A 15,875-nucleotide genomic window follows, 5' to 3' on the forward strand; every position below is an offset into this window, starting at 1 on the left:
AATTTCACTGTTTTAATTGTACTAGAGGCCAAGGCGGCTCCGCCGCTGCAGGGAAAAAAGGCCCAAGGTCACAGTTGTGGGTGGAAAGTTACTGTGCACCGTTTTTAAGCTTGTCCAGATGGTCTGGGGGCAAAAAAATGAATAAATAGGCCTTTTAAAAAGTTTTGGAAAATATGAGTTCATTTCAAATGCTTGATTGCAATAAGCGTAACAGCATGCTTAGCTATACACCCACTTATACTACACTGGATTATCCCACTTTTCAGCTTGGTTTTCCTCTTGAAGCTGCATAACATACACCAGGCTGAAAACAGAGGCAATGTGTCCACATTGCCTGTGTTTTGGGCCCTGATTTTTTATTTGGTTGAGGGAAACCAATTGCTTGTTACCAAGAGCAGGGAGTTGCATTAGGTGTTCCACATAGATGTTCATCCTTGCTTCAGTGCTTCCCCTCATCTAAAATCACTATATTATCTACTCAATGGTTTTTTTATCCCACCATCTCAATTGAATTTTTCTAAAGTCTCAAGTAATATTTGATGAAAATTTCATTGTACCTAGATGGAAAGATCAATGCAGTTATTTCTATTTCTTATTAACCTCCAGGTTGGTATTTAAAAATGATTGGGAGTGGTGGCATCATGAATGAGTCAAACTGCCAGATTCATGAAAAAATGAGGCAAGCTGACACTTGGTTCCTGAGTGTGACATCAGCCAAACAAAGAAAAATCATCATGAGGAAGAAAGAAATATCAATTTTTTAGGTGCAAGGATCTGAATAAATCAAACAAATATCAGGATAGACCTCAACACAGAAAAATGTGTTTTGTGTTGGGTATAACCCAATCAGTCAAGCATAAAAAGATATATTAACTCTGGTGCCCACTTCTTATGGCTGTTGTTATCAGAGGAAAACTAAGTGTTTCTTTAATATTTGTTTCAGCTCTTGCTATTTTAGACTTTCATGTGAAAGATCATGTGAAAGACCAGTTCTGCCACCGCTTCACTGCAGGATTTTGAATGAGCAGGGTTGTCGGGGAGAGAATTGGTGGTGGTGAGGGTGGGGGAGAATCCTTGCGGGTTCGGAGTAGGGGAGCGCGTGGTTTCCTCTCGTCGAGGATGTAATCAGATGGACGGAGAGGGCGGGCGCGGACTGGAGGATAGGGCAGGGGATTGATGGACATACATAGAAAGCGTTGAAGATCTCGGTCATGACATCGAGGAGCATGATGCTTCATGTGGGGCAGGCGAGGACCGGCGCCGAGGCAGGCGGAGCAATGGACGATGACAGGACCTTCACCGGCGTCGACGGCCTGCTGGACGCCCCCAGGGTGGGTGGGCTGCAGGTGGGTGGTGACTAAGGTGTCGAAGGCCTGGGCGGCAAGAGAATTGATTTCGTGGGCGGCCCGCTATGACCGGCACAGACCGGTCATCGGAGATCCGAGTCCCCTCAATGACCGGCACAGACCGGTCATTGGGAGGAGATCTTAGTCCCCTTGATGACCGGTGCAGACAGACCGGTCATTGGGAGGAGATCTGAGTCCCATCGATGGCCAGTCAGACCGGTCAACCGGCCATCGGGAGGTGTGAGTTCCCTCAATGGCCAGTCAGACCAGTCATTGAGAGGTATTAGCCCCCTCAATGGCCGGTCTGACCCGTCATCCAGAGATGTGCAGGCCGCCAAGGAGGTTGAAGCCTCCCCAGCAAGCGAGGGCACATTCCGACTGCTTGAAGCCAAATTCCTCGGATTCGGAACAACCCTGGATGTCCCTGACTGGTCATCCAGAGGAGTAAACCTCTCAAGCTGACCTGTAAACACTTGGACGAGTGTGTACAGGACAGCATTTTTTCTGCCCAGGTGCAGGGCCCTGGCAACAGAGTTGTGTTCAGGCAGGTGCAAAGAATGTCAGAGCCCAGGAACCTTTGTCATGTGCGAGCTGGGACCAATACTTAAAGGGCTACACCACGGGCGCACAAATTTCAAAGTTCGTCGTCAAACCGCCCAAGGCGAAAATTTGACATCGAACCGCCGCAGGTACGGCAACTGTCAGTCCCCATCAGGCAAGACGGCCGAAAGCCATCCACCGACGGGGCTAGGCCAGCCTGCCCCAAACAGACCTTCTAGCCCCGTCGGGCATAAATTGCCGTCGAGCTGCCGGCAATCTGACCACATCACGACGGTGTCGCAATAGAGTGCCCGCCCGCCGTCCAAAACAACATTGCCCGTACTTGTCCCGGCAAGAATACCGCCCCACCACGGGCATGGCTTCACGACACAGCCCCTCCACAGGCACGCATCATACCACGGCCCCATCACCGGCATGGCTCCAGGCCACGCAGTGGGAATGGCTCCCCCGGGGCCGCTGCCTCCCCTGCGGGCTACCCCGGGCGCCTACCCCCAAGGACCGCCCCAAGCACCACCCACCCCTCAAGCCAGCCTCTTCTCATCTCCATCCGCTCATCCGCAACCACCATGGCCACCACAACCTCCTCCTCAGCACACTCCTCCTTCGCCCACCACCGGCCATCAAACCTCTCCATCGACATGCCCATCGCAACATCCTCAGTCGTCAACAAGACCGCCTCCAGATCCGCATCCCTCTACCAGAACTGTCTCGAAACCAGGGCCCTGCTCAGAAGAGTCCCGGGCTTCGAGCAAGGCCCATGGATCACCGAAACGAGAAACCCAAACAGTCTGCTCAATGGTACACCCACCCCCTTCCTCACACAGAAAAAACAAACAAACAAACAACTCACTGACTCACTCACTCATCCTTGCAACAGACTCGCCTACCGACCCCAACACCCCGCACTCCAAACACTCCTCCAATCCACTCGATCCAGTCACCCAGACCCTCGAAAAATTATAGGAGATACTTTCTTCTCTCAGCTGGATGCGGACACCATTCGGCCCCCCACTGAGCTCGAAGTCATGGCAAAGATGGCCATTCTTGCGGAAGAAAGTGCAGTTGCTGCTCTTGCTTCCGGTCCTGCAACCCGCTAAGCGTCCGCTCTCATGTTTCTGGACTGTTTGACCCCCCCACCTGTACATAAAAACTCCTATGTACATATTTCTCTTTTATTTCTGTGTTGCTGTTTGACTCGTGTCCATGTTTCATCCCCCCTGTACACAAAACTCCTATTTCTCTTTTCTTTCTGTTTCATTTGTGTCTATAGTAGCTTTTTTGTATTGTGTTTGTTGGGGCAGATTGCTTTTCTATCCCTGATATGTGCACAATTAACAACTCACTCTTTTGTACTTGTTGGTGGCACTGTGTCATCTGAACACTTTGTGTGCCGCTGCCGCGAGCAAGCGGGCAATTCAACTGAGATTTTTGCAACCTTTATCTTGCCTTATAAGACGGTCACACGCCGTAGCTGAAGTACAATGCCGTACATATGGCGTGCATTGGTTTCGGCCATTGGACGTCTGGTATGGCCAGCCTGTTTGGTTGACGTGATCCAAGCAGCTGGGTAACGTCAGCTGCTTGCGTCTTGTGACGTTGGATTCAGACAGCGGAAGATGCGAGGGGGTGGAAGACGGCTCCACGGAGCCGTTGTGGGGCCTGACACGGGGCCCGTAGCTTGGCCGTATGTCGTTGCAGGGGAGGTCCTGTCCTGAGACGGGAGGATCAGCCCGTCCCCAGACGTGCTCGTGCGCCCGGTGTGTAGGGGGAAGCTGTTTGTCCCCCCAGGGGATCTGGGTTTCGTCCCACCCCCTCCCTGAAGGCCCCCTGTTTCATTTGAGTAGGCTCCTTCTTGATTTCAAAAAACACAAATTTGATTTGAATCTTGAAAAAAACTTTAAAATTTAAACTTCAAACTCACACAAAACAAAAAATATGACCACAATCAAAACATACAAAAAATAAAATAAACTCAAACAAAACCAAAAATTTACACTCAAACAAAACATAAACTCTAAATTCAAACAAACCATAAACTCTAAACTCAAGCAAGAAAACCAACTTGAACTTTTTAAACTCAAAAAACACGAATTTGAAACTTTTAATTTCTTTTGCCTGCAATTTCAATGAAATGCAGCATGAACCCATGAAGTCAGTTTCTGTGAAACTGTGGTTTTAATAAACTTGGATTCCAGGATGATTTACAACTGTTTTCAACAGCTGACTTCCAGTATTTTTCATGCCTATCCAATTTGCATTTACCAAAGGCCTCCAGCACAGTTATGGAAAAAAGTTACGGTAGGGAACTCCCTGGGGAGTGGGAAAGTATCTCCCCTGGTGAATGCAAATGAAATTGAGAGAACACAAAAAGGAATCATCTCAGCACCCTCTGCTCAATCTCCAACAGAGATTCCACAAAAGTTCTTCAAAAAATTTTCAGCAATTTCCCTTAACCAAACACTGCAAAAAAAACTTGGTCAGTTGACATGCAGGATACTTAAGCCAAGCTGCCATTGTAACTCCATCTGAAAGCACAAGGGTCTTTGTTGGCACAGTCACTGTGCAAGGTGCACAGTGACTGTGCATTAAAGCTTGGGTTGAGTCAAACCTTGAGTAAGGCTGGTGTAACAACACAAGCTTCCTCAGAGTTACCGCATGTCAACTGCTCACAGTTGACACAGTTTTTTTTTGCAGTGAAAGGTACCAATATGAGCCTGAAGCTCTAGAACCTGAGGGCTGAGACTTTGTCCAGAAACGCTCATGAATTGAGCTGCTGCAGTCAGCACAGGCAGATGTCTAAATGAAGGTGCATCAAAAATTGAAATTTAGTATAATCCTTTTAAGGTTGATAAGGCAAAAAAAATCACTTGTATTCATCTCCTTGAGTCACTGTTGTTGATAATCTTCAACTCAGCCACCACCTGCTCCAGCCTTTGTACCCTAGATAGTATCTCAGCTTCAAAATTCTCCAGCTTTTGCTGAGCCTATTGTTGTTGATCATCCTCTTGCCTTTGGGTGTCTTGGAAATTGAAGTTTTTGTGATCTGTTAGAGAATAAGATTAGTTTCCTGTGTGTTACAAAGTATCAAAGGGAAAAAAACTTACCAACAGCAATTATGGTAGCTGAAACAGCAAGAGCAACTATCATATTGTCTTGCAGTGTCAAAGAATTTTTTTTGCAAGGTACTTAATCATAAAAATAATAATAATGTGTGTCTTGAGTACTTACTTGGATTGTTTTTTGAAAGATGGCCAGAGAGGAAAAACCCAATATGTGTGAAGTGGCTGTTTGTGATGGTTGGAATTTTGTCTTTGATGGGATGAAGGGGGTCAGCAAGTTATAACAGGAAGGTTTGAATTAAGCTAACTCACCTATCAGGGGGTTAGCAACTGTATTCACAGAAACAACTTCTAATCCAAGGTCTCCAAGGCTGGGAGGGTTTCAATTGGCTGTCAGAAATGTGAAATGAAAAAAGAATTGATATCAAGAAGTGAGGGATGGGGCAAGGCTAGTCCCTCCAAGGCAAAAAAATCATGATGGTCCAGCCTGCTGCAAGTGCACGGGCCTCTCCTCGCACATCTCCAACAGTCCCCTGATGGCCTGCTGGCTGGTCAACAAACTGGTTTCCCAGCTATTCTCCAAGTGGGAAGCGCTCAAGACACCCAAATATTGACACTCACAGACCGGCCAGCCAAGATGATAGAGAGCATCCGCTGTTCAATGCCTGTCTTGAACTGCTGTCTGCGCAAGATCATCCTGAGCAAGCCTCATCCAGAGTCAGACCACAGGGAGCTTGCACTGCTGCTACAGAGCTCCCTCAAAAGCATGCATTGCAAGAAAAACTCTAGAAACTGCTAGCAGCTGAGATGTAGAAGCTTAAAGGAAGCTTGAGGTGATACTCAAGCCTTTCTCAAAGGTTATTTCAACCAAGGTTGAATACACAGTCACTGTGCGCATTGCAGTGACTGTGCATGAAAGGGCATGATGTAATTATGTGGAGTTACAATGGCAGTTACACTGGATTATGCTGCATGTCAACTGCTGGCAGTTTCTAAATTCTTTCTTGCAGTTGATGTGAATGGTCGAGCCAAGTGCAAAACTTGCCCGCCCAGGCTTATACCAGATCTTGAAGGAGTACACCAGCCCAAATCTAGAATTGCTCACGCTCAAAGTCCGCGATGGCTGGCACCCACCCGGTCAGCAAGGCCGAGCGTGCCCAAGGTTCCGATGACCCTAGCAAGACCAATGGCCTGCTAGAAATTGTCCCGGTCAGCAGAGTCAAGATCCCATGCCAGCAGATGCGAACTGCTATGAAATGATTTTACAAATAGGTGTGATTCTTTATGCCACAGTAGAGGCAAAACAGAGATTATGTTGATAGCTTGACTCGACGTGTGTTGTCACAATCACATTGATCATCTGAGTATAATGGATGTACATACAAAACAAAATGTGGAAACTACAACTTGTATTGATCAATATTGATGGAAGTTTGGTGGCCCACAATTGAGTTAGGAACTGATCATATGGGCAAGTGGAAGAGAGAGATAAAAAAAACTGCTGATGAGTAAGAGAACAAGAGAAGAAAAAATACACTGCTTTTTGCTGGTTATCATTTTCGTATGTAGACTGAGTTTGAAAATATGTCAGTGACATGACTATGAGTAATCACTATGAAAACCAAAGGGAAATCACAATTTTGAATCGATCGATGATGAGGTCGATGTTACGGAAAACGCATAATACAACCAAACTTTTTTAAGCAATCAAAGGTGCATGCTCGGAGTCGGTGAGACGAATCCTGCCTCCTCTGAACGAAGAGTATACAGCCTATATTTTACCGGGGAAAGGAGAAAGAAATTACACAAGGAAGTTGGGCAAATGAAAATTGTCAGGAATCGCATTGGGTTGCAAGTTCTAGTGAAATCTGGACGCTTCAGGCTTACTTTAATGATAGCTAGGATGGTAGCAATGAAAGCTGCGAACGCGACCCAATGGATGCTCTCGGGTTCAGTCTGACGAGTAAACACCCCAACAAGCTCAATTGCTATCACAATCGCGCCGGCGACATCTCTTTGATCACTGTGTAGGGTGTAGCCGATGCCAGTACTGTCACCACAAGCGAAAAAATGTAAACAATTAGCCCATGATCAAAGTGAAGCCTGCCCAGAAGAAATGCACTGACGAAGCAAGTAACAAGAGGGCCACGATGACGAGGGCTTGTGTGATTGGACCCGCCTTATGATCAGCCTTGTCGACCCCGAAAGCAGTGAATGCGCTCAAGACGAGAAGGAAGACGAGGTATGCATGCAACAAGCTGAAGGGCAAATGGACCAGAAACAGTTCGGTCTTCGTCCGGAGACTCGAGGCTACCAGGTCCCAATAAACATGCGAAACGACGGAGGCAACGATCACAGAGAATATGAATGCTAGGATGTAATGGTGACCTGCGGACAACTAATTCGGCGTAGGTTTCAGGAAGGAGGTATCAGTGGACTATGTGGTTGTAGTTTTGACGGATGTTGTTGTCCGATAATAAACGTACGTGAATCCAGATGGATTGTAAAACGCCGATTGCTGCAAATCTCCATCCGATAACGTCAATCGAAGCTTTGGTCCCAGATTCGAAAAACTGGAAAACCACAAAGCCAAGGAACAAGAACTGTGGAAACGATTCAAAGAGATCAGAGATAATAATGTCACATAATTGAAGAGGAGTGGTAAATTGAAAAGAACGGTAGTATATCGGAAAATCAGCATCACAGTCTGACTTACATTGATCACGGTCCATATCCAAAAAGTCTCTGGAGCTGGGGTGATGTAGCTGTGGATTGTGGGCGAACGATATCAACATATGTAGTAAACGAATGCTGAGGATTTACAACTTACGTTTCCTTTTGAGAATAGTAACCGGTGGATGGACCACCAAGGGAGCTGTAAAGATTCGAGCCGAAGAAAAAGATGAAAACGATCACATTGAGGATCTGTTCGACCGGAGCAAATCAAATGGCCGCAGATTTAGTTATCTAATGTAACACTAATTAGGTGTATAATTTATAGCCAAAGACATGATTATCGAAGAGTGAATTTTGGGCGGAACGAACCTTAATAGCCAGCGCATGATTGTTATCCCAGTTCTGTTTGTGACATCATACGGAATTCATAGGTGAACGAAGGAAACGTAAGACGTTATATGAACATAACAACCGATTTGAGCTTGTCGGGGATATTTGATGTATATCAGACGGAAGGAGGTAGAAGCTGATGGAAACCAAAAAGACATACCAAAGCCATTGATGAAAGTCACTCGATCACGCCTTTGTTCCCGCTCTTCAGACTGATTAACTCGTTCTGCCTTCCAAGACCAGATTTATGTAGACCAAGCTGTTGATAATGGGGTAATAGTTTTGGGAACGAGGACTTGAGCCAGGGGGACGGAGGAGTCAACGCAGGTCAGATTCCACATACGATAATTCCCTGGGTATTTGGCAAAGTGGAACAAAGGGGACATACGCTTGGTACCAGGTGTTTTATAGCCCGACTTCAGCTTATAAATTCTCTTGTTGTACCACTGCTTTCAAGGGGCGAGTGGTGTGGGTACATACATATATCCTGCAGTCGAAACACACAGCTCCGAGGAGAACACAAGCTATGGCGAATCAAGCTGTGCCGCAGCCACATTATGAAGCATCAATCAATTACGTCATGGATCATGAGAATGTCTTGGGAGGTCTTGGGCTGTCTTGTGATCAATTTTCAATGAAAAAATATCGGCTGCCGCGATGATGGTAGGTATTTTCAAGAGGAAACAACCAGAGCTTTTGATATTTTGAAGGTAGTTTCCAATCGAGGCTTTCAAACTCCAATATATTTGAATGTGTCAGTCTGTTCGATATGTGCTAGGACTGCTGGCCGGCCGGATCATGATGGAGTGCTTCTTGTTCGGAGGGGGAACACTGCGGGACGGTCGGCGTTCCCTGTAGTCAACCAATCAGCTGAACAAACACAAGGTGTTCTACGCTAACCAAATGGATAAAATGCTGTTTCCCCTGGCAGTTAATATTTATCATTACATATTTACATGTCTATTTAGATAATTTGTTGTTTGAAGCGTTGCAGAGTTTTAACCGCGTCCCAAGCACACCTACCGGCAGCAATGTACCGCGTGCCTGACTCTTGCGCCGATGGAACGCGCAGTTCTCGTCACACCTCGGCGCGGCATGTTGAGGTATCGATATTAACGACCGGCAATTGTGGGTTGCCGACTGATTATTGAGGAGCTTCGTGGCCAGTCTACCCCCGCCAGCTGTCTCAATTTACTGCTTCATCCTTGATTAGACAGCCCACCCTCATTGTCTCCGGAAAAGTCACAACGAACATGCGGTTTTCACGCATACCCGTAATGGTTGAGTTTTTTTGGTGATATTGATTTTCTTTACGATGGGTTTTGAGAGTTGGGAATCTGACGTTCTTGGGATAGGCTTGTGCTCTCATTATATCTGCAATTTCCCCAGGATCTGTCGTCTGCGCAGAAGGTGAATACCAAGCACTAGGATCACTCAAAGAAAGTGCAATTAAACCAGGCGTTCCAACACCCACTGGCAGTGAAGGAGTTGATCCCGAAGCACCCATCCTGCGGCCTCAGGGTGATCCGGAGTTTACCGCTCTACACGTCTCTCCGGACAGTCAGTTGACCCAAGCGGGCCACCAAGAGCCGCTGGTGGAGATCTACGCACCGTCATCAACCGCTGACCTGCTTTGGCACTGCGAAAAGCGAGTCTTCGGCAACCTTGCAGCATTCACCGTGCTTTGGAACTTCTTCCCCGAGCTTTTTTGTCCAGAATCATCCGTCTTCCTCTCGCCTGGTTTCTTCCTCTCTAACCTCCCTAGTATATCTTGCTATCTTTATGATCGCTTCCACAATGATCGTTCATTACAGGCGTGGCGTTGATCATCCATGCTTGGTTTTTGACCCCTGTCAGGGCAGTTCACATTGGTGAATTTGGAATCAGTTTAACGATGCTGATGATAAGATTTTAGATTCAGTTGTTTCGGACATTTTTGATGGCGTTAAAAAAACTGACATTACATTTCGAAATGTGAATAGTGCTATCATAAGAATTTTGTTATTCAAGGTTCCATCCCCATAGGCTATCCCCCCACTTTTTGCAATCTTGACCTTCCTATGTAGTTGGCCCAGAGATATCAATTTTCCCTGCTCATGAACAGGTTTTTGATTGGCGCTGTCTCATCGCATATCCTCCGGAGTCCACAGCTCTTGTTGGTCTTTATCTACTTCAACTTCAATTAGAGTGTGGCCCAAGTTTTTTTTTTCATCTTATGAACTAGACTATTCAGTTCTGACAAACCATCTTGAAAGTTGACGGGCTCATGTGGAGCCAATCCATTGTTGACAGCCAACCGTAACCAGGAGAGAATCAGGTTATTTTGTGAGTTAAAAGATGGATAGTCTCAAGGAACCAACCAAGGATCGATGAAAATCTCTTGGAAAAATATAAACTCCCTTTTTGGAAGGCCTTGAGCTTTGCTACCCCAGGATCTCTTGACGGGGGAGAGTTGAGATTGACTGTCAGGAAAGAGTGAACCAAGTAAAATTAAACAAGACCCTATATATTTTCTCTGCAACTGCCTCTCTCGACAGATGGCCCGGCAATACAACCCAAAAAAATGTCATTTTTGTAGGCAGTACATAGCCGAGCACGAAAAGAGGAAAAAAGAAGCCACGAGGACAATGCGGGCTACGAAAGGAGAAGTGATATACATGCAGGGGAGCGAGAAGGGGGAAAGAGGAGAGTTAATCCCATTCATCGTCGCTCTCGGCTTCTTCCTCACTATCCTCGCCCATAGTGCCTTTTCGCTTATTAAGAGCCGCGGCCAACGAGGCGGCCAGGTTACCACCGCCGCCTCCACCGTCATGGTCCTCAGCAGAGCCGATAGATCGCGTGGATTGGGAGAGCGGATTAGCGGAGTCTGAGGGGTGTGCGGACGCCCCATGAGGAGTCTGTGTTGAGAAACACCATCAGGACTCAAGAACGGGGCGGGTGGAAATTATAGAGAGGTTGGAAGCATACCTTTTTCAGGGCGTGGATCCCTTTCCCTTGTATACTTGACAGTAAGTCTGCTCTAGACCCATTCGAAACGGGTGATATGGAGGAGGAAGGTGCTGGTGGAGGTGGCGGGGCGTTGCTGGGTGGTGGGGGAGGTGCTGGAGGCGCTGGTGCTGGGGGTGCTGGGGGTGCTGGTGGGGGTGGTGCATTAGGTGGTGGTGGTGCATGACTGGAGGGCGGAGGAGGTGGTGGTGGTGGTGCATGACTAGAGGGTGGTGGCGGCGGCGGCGGCGCTGGTGGCGGGGGAGCCATAACTGGAGGCGGCGGCGCTGAGGGAGGGGGAGGAGCCGATTTGACGGATACTGGAGGAGGAGGGGCGGTCGGAGGGGCAGGAGGGTTGCTGACGGGGGCAGATGGGGCAGGAGTGACAGGCATGGTCGGAGGAGGTCGGGAGGGAGCAGCGGCGATAGGTGGAGCTCGGGAGGGAGCCGAGGGAACTCTCGCGGAAGGCGCAGGAGTAGCTGGGTTGTGATTTTCATTCGACGTCCCCGTGCGACGGGTTGGAGCTGGTGGTGCTGGGGGCTTGACTCGCTTGGAAGTGATCGGATTCGCCGGAGGCGGTGGCACTCTTGTCGGGGGCGACGCCGATGTGTTGTTATGTGAGCTTAGAACTTGATCGATCCCCCCGGCTTGGTTGACATAGTCTTTGATAAATGATTCACTATTGTTTATCTCGTCCTGAAAGCAAATAATATGACAGTACTTTTGCGTCAGTCCATGTATGTATTCAATTGCTAGGATCAACTGATCGTGAGACTACAAACTTTACTGAATCCCATGTTCGTCAGATTTGTTAGAAGTTGTGCCCATGAAGGATCCACATTTTCTGCTGTGAAGCCCGCGTTGGAGTCGTATCCCATGTGAGCTACCCGCTAAGTGAAGTACAGCAAGGGATGAGTCGCGGGAATCAGGAAGCGGTTTGCTTAAGCTGTGGACACGGATGATCAGACTACCTACCTTGAAGTCAGTGGGTGCACTAATCATACTTTTATCTATCGCTCCCTTTTTCTTCCCACTGGGTGCAAGAACAGGAGTAGGAGCCGCTGGCAATGGTGCTTCGACAGGCTTGACTTTGGCCGCGCTTTTGCCTGTATAATCAAATGTTGAGAACAGCGAACAGGAGGTAGATAGAGGGAAATTGGGATAGACGGTTGCTCACTGGTGTACTTTGATCTGTTGATGACCTTTTTATGTATCGCTGAAGCCTCATCCTCATTGACAAAGACGAAAGCAATCATACAGTCCTAGTTTAGATAATTAAGCCACAGGGATCAGTTATCAATTGACAAACTTGCCAGGAAACAAAGAGAAATACATAGACTTACATCACCCTGAAAAGTGTGCCAAAACGTGCGCTCTTGATGATACCCAAAATGACCATGACCAGGTCTACCAGGGCCATCTTCGTAGACTTCATGTTCCCAGATCGTGCCTCGAGTTCCAGAGAGGTCGATCAATTTGAACCAGAAGCTTCCGGCAATACCTGAGCTTGGGCGTCCGAAGACCAGGGCTCCTGAAAGACCTGTATAAGACCATCTGAGTTTTGTTTTTCAGAGTAAGAATGAAGAAAGGGGTGGTTATGAATTAGTCCCCAAAGTTTCGAATACGGCGGTTGTCAGATTGCATGGGTTGTTGAGGATTGAGATCAATTGTTACTACACTTGTTGGGGTCCGGGTAGGCGTAATAGATCCGACATAGGCCAGCGGCCAGAATCTTATTGTGATCCGAGGGCAGTACATGTTTGATGATAGCCTTCTCGCTGGCGGTGAAGCTTGAGGAAGAAGGCATTGTGCGGTGCGAACCTCCTGCGAGTATCAGGGCAGCGGGTAGGTTGGGTTGGTTATAAGGTCGACGGGGACGAAGTCTTCAGGGTTCGGCGAGCATTGATCGATGCCTTGAGGCTGTCCTGTCGAGGTTTCCTTCCAAGCCAATTGGGGAAGTTGCCCAGGGTTCAGGCAGATCAGCCACTATTACGTCAACAGCGGCAAGGGTTCACAGATGTCATGCTGTACTTTCACCCGCTCTCTGCCGAGTTTGGAAATTGTGACAGGTGGCGCTAAAATGAGATCATCAAAAGATCCTTCATCTTTTGATGATCCGCAACACATCCTCTTGGAACTTGGAAGTAAGCATGTATAATCACATCCTCAACACCCTGAGCACATGAAATATTTTACAGTGACCCCGCCATGTAAGCATTCACGATGTAAGCATAATCACAATGTAAGCATAGCATAAATGTAGATTTCCCGCAACCATTCTCTTGGTTTTGCTGGGATTTTACTTCAATAAGAAGCATACCGCGATGTAAGCATATATGCTTACATGGCGGGGTCACTGTACTTTGGAATAATGGAAGACTTCCTGTACGATGTACGCCCCCCCCCCCCCCCTAACAGACTAAAATTTTGTAGATCTGTTGCCCAACATTAAATGCCCTGACATACAGTGGGTCTAACTAAACACAAGTCCCCCTGGTGGGAGGCTCACTGTGGCTGCCCGCAAAATGGCCCCTCCCGCAGGGAGGGACTTGCGTGTCAAAATGTTGGCTGGGAAAGAAATGGCCAATGGCTGGAGGGAAAATATTAAGCCTCAGCCAGCCTCCCCCTCAGCTCCTGTGGACCTGCCTCAGAGCCAAAAAAAACTTCTTGACCTCAGCTTTCAAATGGCGCTGGTCTCATCTCCCCAATCCAAACCATTTGCACTGTACTAATGCTTTAAAAATAAATAAATAAATAAAACACAAAGAAATGTAAACTAAGGATGCACAACCATCATGCCTGGTGGATGCTGGATCCGCAAACCCGCAGATATCTGCAGATCCTGCAAATTTATGTAGCCACTCAATTGTTACATTTTGTTACAGATAGGATATTCAATCTTGCATATTATCAGAAAATCTGCAAATGGGTCTTCAGAGCAATTGATATCCTTCAGGATTCCTTTGACGTTCAAAACAAATTCCTTCCATCAGTTTTGGAGATTTTCACTCAATCATTTGGGTGAGAGTGCGCATCAGTAATGCCAATAAATCTGTCTATTCAGTTTTTTTTTGTGCATATTTTGCTGATTTTGAAATACGGACTTACTTCACGCACTGCAAAAAGCTCTTCGCGCACTGTGCAGTGCGCGAAGTTTGCAAACACTTCGCGCACTGCGCGTGAAGGGCGCAACTTTTTCAAATTATTTTTTGACCAATCAATAAGCAAGCTTATTATTTTCCTCTGTGAATTTATTTGGAGTTTTTGGAAGCTTCCTTGTATGCTTAAAAATCCCACCAATAAAAAAAAACAAGTACAGCCATTTGGGGACCTGGAATTCATATTCCCACGGGCCAAAAAATCCAAATATTTTAGTGAATCATATTAAATATGTATTTAAAAGTTTTAGAACTTTTTGGCGACTTTGTACAAGGACAAGGCTTTCAAAAACCAGTAACTTTTTCTCTAGATATGCCAAAATGTGCCACTAAGTGGTGAACTTTCCTAATTTTTGAAAGCCTTATTCTTGCACAAAGTGGCCAAAAAATTCTAAAAAGTTTGAATTCATATGTATCATGATTCACTAAATTATTTGGATTTTTTGACTGGTGGGAATATGGATTCCAGGTCCCCAAGTGACTGTACTTGTTCATTTTATTGGTGGAATTTTTAAGCATACAGAGAAGCTTCAAAAAACTCCAAATAAATTTACAGAGGACAATAATAAGCTTTTCTATTGACTAGAGTATGAGGCGGCTACGCCGCTGCACTTTCAGGGGCACAGCCTTATTTTATCAGCTGTATCAAAGCTGTTCCACCCATTGAAAGTGCTTGTTTACTGCCATTGGTGATTCTGTATGGCATGGGTTCTATCTGATGCAAGGTTATGGATCCCATGCATCTACTCTTCTCAAAACTGATCATCTTGTGGACATTGCTACTCAAAATACCTTCATGTGAGCTGTAATGCAGAATTTCAATTGAATTATTACAATTCATGTGTGGTTTAAAACCTCTGTGTACATTCAATTTTGTTATGGTCAGGTCTGTGGAGAGGAACATGTGATCTTGGGTTTTGGGGTTCTGGGTTTCAGGGTCTTTGTATATGGTACATTGCAGGATAAGGACTCCAGCCTCTAAAACCATGAATCTGTGGTCCATGACATCATCATGGACATGTGTGTGTTAGCCATATACATGAGAGACTGCACCAGGGAGTCCGTGCTACAGCTCACAACAACTTCATTATATTTTGATTATTATTATCAGACTCTTGTGGACTGGGTTTCTTTTCCTTGCTTTGGTTGGCAGCTTTGTGGCTTATGAAGAATTTCAACAATTCTTGCTTGCCATCTTGAGACCAATAAGTTTTTCAGGACTTTATGAACAAGTGCAATCTGTTTTTAACATTGGGTAAGAAATATACCACTTGCTTCTCCAGGAAGGAAGGGACTTGGGAGAGAAAAGTACAAATTTGTGCTTCTGAAAATGAAGTACATCAAAACAATTTTTTTCTGCCTTGTAAAACTTGATGCCTTGAAGTTGATGTGACTCTCAGCATGTGCTCATGTAGCCAGAGTTTGCTTACATCTTTGAGGTCTCATTTTACAACATACACATTTCCATAATTCTTCTTGGGGACCCATGCCTGCATGTTACACAACATTTACTCCTTTCTTAATCAAATCAAATTTTTACTTTCCTTACACACAACATGTAACTGGTATTGCAGCTTAATGAAGATTTTGGCTACATGGCTAAGAAAAAAATGTACAACAACAGTAAGCTATTGGAAAGGATGTAAGAGATATAGGCTTGAAATGATGTGATCATCATTTCAGTTAGCAATTACAATACA

At 46.1% G+C, this 15,875-nt stretch overlaps 4 protein-coding genes across 4 annotated transcripts; 2 read left to right on the plus strand and 2 right to left on the minus strand.

Annotated features, from left to right (window-relative positions):
- Nucleotides 1–2,473: 2,473 nt before the first annotated feature.
- On the plus strand, nucleotides 2,474–2,870 carry PtA15_17A231 (uncharacterized protein; the record flags this gene model as incomplete). The annotated part of the gene is made up of 2 exons (XM_053164326.1): nucleotides 2,474–2,705; nucleotides 2,785–2,870. 2 exons carry the CDS (start codon nucleotides 2,474–2,476, stop codon nucleotides 2,868–2,870), a joined length of 318 nt encoding a protein of 105 aa, XP_053028304.1.
- Nucleotides 2,871–6,665: 3,795 nt separating this feature from the next.
- PtA15_17A232 (uncharacterized protein) lies at nucleotides 6,666–8,201 on the minus strand (the record flags this gene model as incomplete). Its single annotated transcript, XM_053164327.1, has 8 exons — nucleotides 6,666–6,737; nucleotides 6,854–7,016; nucleotides 7,093–7,364; nucleotides 7,453–7,569; nucleotides 7,683–7,731; nucleotides 7,797–7,891; nucleotides 8,012–8,044; nucleotides 8,193–8,201. The coding sequence occupies 8 exons, from the start codon at nucleotides 8,199–8,201 to the stop codon at nucleotides 6,666–6,668; spliced, it is 810 nt and encodes a 269-aa protein (XP_053028305.1).
- An 862-nt stretch (nucleotides 8,202–9,063) lies between these two features.
- Nucleotides 9,064–9,858, plus strand: PtA15_17A233 (uncharacterized protein; the record flags this gene model as incomplete). Its single annotated transcript, XM_053164328.1, has 3 exons — nucleotides 9,064–9,160; nucleotides 9,250–9,312; nucleotides 9,422–9,858. The coding sequence occupies 3 exons, from the start codon at nucleotides 9,064–9,066 to the stop codon at nucleotides 9,856–9,858; spliced, it is 597 nt and encodes a 198-aa protein (XP_053028306.1).
- An 864-nt stretch (nucleotides 9,859–10,722) lies between these two features.
- On the minus strand, nucleotides 10,723–12,824 carry PtA15_17A234 (uncharacterized protein; the record flags this gene model as incomplete). The annotated part of the gene is made up of 7 exons (XM_053164329.1): nucleotides 10,723–10,929; nucleotides 11,339–11,713; nucleotides 11,800–11,907; nucleotides 11,993–12,123; nucleotides 12,195–12,279; nucleotides 12,361–12,571; nucleotides 12,697–12,824. 7 exons carry the CDS (start codon nucleotides 12,822–12,824, stop codon nucleotides 10,723–10,725), a joined length of 1,245 nt encoding a protein of 414 aa, XP_053028307.1.
- Nucleotides 12,825–15,875: the final 3,051 nt, after the last annotated feature.

Source organism: Puccinia triticina, chromosome 17A, assembly GCF_026914185.1.
Source record: "Puccinia triticina chromosome 17A, complete sequence".
Classification (NCBI taxonomy): Eukaryota; Fungi; Basidiomycota; class Pucciniomycetes; order Pucciniales; family Pucciniaceae; genus Puccinia; species Puccinia triticina.